This window comes from Phoenix dactylifera, unplaced genomic scaffold (assembly GCF_009389715.1).
Source record: "Phoenix dactylifera cultivar Barhee BC4 unplaced genomic scaffold, palm_55x_up_171113_PBpolish2nd_filt_p 000515F, whole genome shotgun sequence".
NCBI lineage: Eukaryota > Viridiplantae > Streptophyta > Magnoliopsida > Arecales > Arecaceae > Phoenix > Phoenix dactylifera.
The window spans coordinates 116,393-121,708 of record NW_024067928.1 but is presented as its reverse complement, the minus strand read 5'-3'; the positions used below and the strand labels follow the sequence as shown (position 1 = coordinate 121,708).

The 5,316-nt window shown below is 40.2% G+C and overlaps 1 protein-coding gene across 2 annotated transcripts; it reads left to right on the top strand.

Moving 5' to 3' along the window:
• Positions 1-3,600: 3,600 nt before the first annotated feature.
• On the top strand, positions 3,601-5,073 carry LOC103707332. 2 transcript variants are annotated; one of them, XM_008791770.4, is made up of 2 exons: positions 3,601-4,376; positions 4,562-5,073. In XM_008791770.4, the coding sequence occupies exons 1-2, from the start codon at positions 3,728-3,730 to the stop codon at positions 4,645-4,647; spliced, it is 735 nt and encodes a 244-aa protein (XP_008789992.1). In that variant the 5' UTR covers positions 3,601-3,727; the 3' UTR covers positions 4,648-5,073. The 2 variants fall into 2 exon arrangements, with proteins under 2 accessions (XP_008789992.1, XP_008789993.1); XM_008791771.4 differs by having other exon boundaries at positions 3,601-4,370; positions 4,562-4,804.
• Positions 5,074-5,316: the final 243 nt, after the last annotated feature.

Genomic DNA, 5,316 nt, shown 5'->3' with positions numbered 1-5,316 from the left:
TTATCATACTTATTATAGTGCTCTGAAACTTGATTTCTAGAAGATAAATTAGTTGCTTTGCTAGTCAATTTAATGAACAGCTAAAATATAGTCTAATTATTTTGAAGCTGTCACGTGCCTACGTTGTGCATAACCATGAGGTCATTTCAAGCCAACTTTCACTTACTACTCATGGAAGGTATTACTCCAAGGTGGCCATACATATATGACTTTTATGTCATAAGCATAAGCAGATAGCAACCCTCTTATATATATATACATACATCAATTATATATTAATCATCCAATAAAAATCGGTTGATTTGCATTGAAGGTTTGACATTGAGCTCACTGAATGTGCTCCTTATTTTATTTATCCATCAGATGCCACCAACGTAGGTGCAAAAATAATCAATCACTTTAAGGTATGCTTTCACCTTCCATAGATATGATGTAATCTTCCTGTCCACACTCCAAACACTTCAAGCTACGTGCCTTATTTCTAGTTTCATCCCCGCCGAGGCCAACACGTAAAACCGGGAAAGTTAGATCTCGACCAAGGCCAACATGAGTGGATGATTCCAGCGGGGCCCACAGCAAATCCGACGTGGAAACAAGGACGTATACGTGTGCGGTGGAGCTTGTTCCCAGGAGGATAACAGCAAGATTGGCCGTCACGTCCTCTGCCATCTTTTTCTCCTGGGTAATTGTAGATTCGATGGACACGTGTCCTTATCTACTTGCCGATAGTGTCGGACGCTCGTCAACGTCCTCATACCGCGTGGAGATCGGACGGTAGCCGAGCCATCGGAAGCGGAAATCGGGCGGTTTGCGAGCGACAGTTTATCCCCACGACGACGGATGATATGGTCGGCGTCGGCTGTGGACCCCGGAAAGGGACCCACCTTGGTGGCCCTTTCCAACGGCGCCACGCGCGTAACTTTCTGGGGCCCACAGCTCGGCGAGGTGCTTCCCCCACCGTGTCCCACGTTGCTCCTGTCGCCTTCCGGCTCGGTTCGTGCGCGGATGTCGGACAGGCAACCACGAGGTGGTTTCCTTTGTGCCTGATCTGGACCGTCCATTTACCCCGGTCGAAGAGCGGTGCATGGTGTCGAGTGGGGACCACCTGATGTCTCTATTTGCTATGGGATTCACGTGTTGACAGAGCAACCCGACTGGAATCATGTCCCATCAGCTGATGTTATTCCAAAAATTGTAAAATAAAACGAAACGAAACGAAACGAAACAATAATAATATCTAGATAAATGGATAACAAGAATGATACCATGCATAAAAAAATAATAAAATTCAAATATAATTTAATATAATAAAAATAAAATATAATAAAAATATTGTAAATAAAATATATTTAATATTTTTTATTTTTAATATCTTACTAATTAAAAATTAACAATAATAGAAAAAATATATTATTTAATATAACAATTGGATGCTTGTAGTAGGATACATAAATATTTAATTATATGGAGACATTCTATCTTTTTGGATTTGATGCGGTGATTTCTTCTCCTTCAAACTTGACTAATTGTTTTTTAATTTTGAATGGGGCGTTCATCTTATAATTTTTTTATACTATAAAAAGCTAAAAATAAAAAACTAATAACATCAATATAGTTTAAATAAATAAACACAACCTTTTGTTGGAACCAAACCTGAAACACTCGGGATGAGAAGACAATAAGAACCATTCACCAAAGCTAATGATAGGATCTGTGGCATTTACCTTGTACTATCACCACCATTGCTTGAAGCCCCAGGGAAAATCGGGACCCGGTGGCACGCCGGGTTAATTAAGATATTGCTTGACGACAGCCTCAATTGAGGGGTGGCTAAAGGAGAAGGGTTTGCCTCCACCAAATGATAATGTGATGACAGTGATCTGTGCACCATAGAGAACCACAAGGTATGTGGCTTAGCACTCGGAGAGTTTATTTAAAAGAATCACGTGTCATCTCGTCTTTCTTATATAATTTTTTTTCTGATTTTATGGGTTATACTCACACTTGTTGTGTGTGAACCATCGATGTACCAAAAAAAAAAAACAAGCTAGTTTTTCTTTTCTTTTAAGTTTCCCAAAAAAAATTAAAATAAAATGTTCCCATCCTGCATGGAGAGAATTTTTTTTTGTGCTATTTTGAACAAAAGGATATTTCCTTTTTAAGTGGGGAGAAAATCTAGTTGACTCTTTTTAGGAGAATATTTACTTGTTTTTGTTCATGGATTATTTTCTGTTTAAATAGTCCGACTAAACTAAAAATTTAATTGACTCTTTTTTTTATGCGTGGAGATTTTTTTGTGCGCGCTAATTTACTTGTGCTTTTTGAAGAGTTTCCAGCTAAATTAAGAATCTTGTTGAATCTTTTTTTGTGTGCTAATCTACTCGTATATGGACTTTTTATTTGAATGGATTTTTTTTTTCTTGAATTTTATACTGTATTCTACTTTGTGTTGATTTTTTTAAGGGTTCCTACTCCTCCATAGATTTCTTTTCTTTTTTTTTTTTATGTTTTTTTCGAATGGTGGATTTCAAGTCCAGCTAATCTAATCATGCGTGGACTTTTTTTTGTTTTCCAAACGGTTTTTCATTTTTTTCTGAATTCTTTGCAACTAGCCTACTTGTGCCTAGATTTTATTTTTTGAATGATTTCTTCTTGTGCATGGATTTTTTTTTTTTTGTTGAAGAGTTTCTTTTTTTTCTTTGATTTTCTATAAATTTATTTTAATTTTTCTTGAATTTTGGAAAGCGGCCTAGTTTTTTCTCTCCTTTCTATTTAATAGATATAAAGATTGGATGAGGATGAGAACATTCAAAATTTGGTTAGTTATATATATATATATATATATATATATATATATATATATATATATATATATAATATAAGAGAAAATAAAAAATATTTAAATTTATTGCTCCGGAAAAAAGTCTAAAATGAAGAAAAGTAGATAAGGAAACCAACGCCAGCATGACTAAAGCACCAGCAACTCAGCAAGGGCTAACCAATGAACCAGTTGCAAATGTCATATGAGCTACTGGTAAGTAAACTAATTCATTTGCTAGCATCCATTTCAAGTCAAATGTAAAATACTATTTAATTCAGCAAATTCTCTATCAAGTTTCGATTAGGAAACTTCTGTGCGACAGTGTACTGCCTTGCATCTAAAAGCCAAAAAATTTTGCCCTTTTGTCTTTGCCCAAATGATGCAAGTAAAATACACTTTATAAATACTCACTTTAGTTTATAGTGAGTGACTTTGGTGTTTTTTTTTCCATTTCCCATAAATACTGAACAAGATTTCTTTTCTTTAATCATAAATTTAGTTGGTTTAGAAAAACCAAATGATTTTCTTTTAATTATAGTATGTGTCACTAAGATTATCCCACATGTAACATTTCCATGCTCTAATCTCTGCAATGCTGTAGAGAAGAGCCCATATGAAATGGAACATAGCGATAACAACATACCGCGCTACATCTTCTGCAATATTAAATTTATCAGCAAGAATTAAACTATAAAGATAATCCAATAGTTTACTGCCACCTGTAAGGGCAGTTCAGTAAATTTGCATCACAGGACAAATCGTATATGCGCGTCCCCACACCACCCGCCGCACGTCTTCCCGGTTCCCAACGAACAAATACTCCCAATCCACTCTCATTCGCTCCTTCCCATTTCCCCTTCAAAGAACTAATAGCTGATCTTTAGCAAAAAAAAGAACTAATAGCTGATGGCTTCCGACGAGACCATGACGGCCGTTCACGAATTCGTCGATGATGATGATGATGATTTCATGCCGGACGGGGACGGTGACGACGATGTTGACGACGACATCGTCTACAGGCGGATGTCGCGCCTCTCGATCGAGATCTCGGACGGTGACGACGCCGACGCCGAGTTGTCGAGCGAGAAGGAGGAGAGCAGGAAGAGCTTGCTGGCGTCGCTGATGGAGGAGGATAACTTCGAGAAGGACTCGGCGTCGACCGTATGGACTCCGCTCCGGGGGCAGCCGTGCAGGGCGGCGGCGAAAGAGTACGCGAGCGAGGTGGAGGCGCGGGAGCGCAGAGGGAGAGGCGACGGGGGGAGGGAGCGGTGGCTGAAGCGGGCGTGGGAGATGAAGAAGAGGGCGGCCGCGATGGAGGGGTTGGACGGCGGCGCCGGCGGCGGCGGGGTGTGCAGGGTTTTGGTGCGGCCAAGGGGTGGGGTGGGGGCGATGTGTATGGATATGGAGGAGGTGAAGGCGTGCCGGGATCTGGGGCTGGAGCTGCCCTGCGATTGGACGGTCGAGATCTCCTGCGGCCACTCCGGATCGACGGTGGACACCAGCAGCGGCGACAATTCACCCGTAGCTAGCTGGAGGATCTCAAGCGCCGGTAAGAGTAAGAAGCCCTCCTACTCTCTGCCGTTAATTACTACAATTTTGAGATTCGTGCGGGATGGTCGGTGACGGAGTGAAGTGTTATTGATTTACCGTGATTTGGGTGTGGAATTTGGCATTGACAAGTTTTGAATTGGTATTTTCTTTTTCTTTTTCTTTTTTTCTTTTTTGTTTTTAATAAATCAGGAGATGACCCTGAGAACGTGAAGGCTAGGCTCAAAGTTTGGGCTCAAGCAGTGGCGCTTGCATCTGCGGTTGACTCACTCCTATAGTCCGAAACTGCATGCATATTTATGTTTCCAAGTTTTTTGTTTGATGCACTCGGTCTGATTTTCTGGCTTTCTTATGTAAATTCCTTTCTTTGCTTCAGCATTCTACAAGAGTTTCCTCTTTTCTCTCATTTTGTAAATAATATTATGAATGATTAGATGATACTAGGGAGCATAGACAAAAATTAAGGATAGCATGTATGGTGATTCAGAGGTTTTCCATCAGCAGCTCACCGACGAGGTACCAACCCAAGTAGTTGCTGTTCCTGGCCAGTGGGAGGCATTGTATATATAAATTCCCATAGAGGGGCTATGGGATGAGATTGTATGGCCTTGTCCCGAGGCTAGGGCACGGGTCTTTGCATCCTGCTTTTGGCATGTTTGTAATTATAAAAGGACAAAAAAAAAAAAAAGAATTTTCTAAGTACTGCTCTTGTGCACGTTCTTTTGGTTAATTCATCCAACAATGTCAAATTAGCATTGTCATGGCAACTAAGAAATCTCATGCCAAAATGTTACAGAGGGGGTTTAGCTTTTTAATTGGGGGACATGCCAGTTCTGTATCTTTATTGCATGACGTTAATGCTGTGGTAACTTGAAAAAGTGCCTCACAGGAGAGGGCTAAGGCTCCCGGAGATGATATTGATGCGTTGTTGCAGCCATTGATAGAAG

Coding starts and splice junctions, on each gene's coding strand:
- LOC103707332 (XM_008791770.4), top strand. CDS start 3,728: ATGGCTTCCGACGAGACCATGACGGCCGTTCACGAATTCGTCGATGAT. Junction 4,377..4,561: donor GATCTCAAGCGCCGGTAAGA/GTAAGAAGCCCT, acceptor TTAATAAATCAG/GAGATGACCCTGAGAACGTG.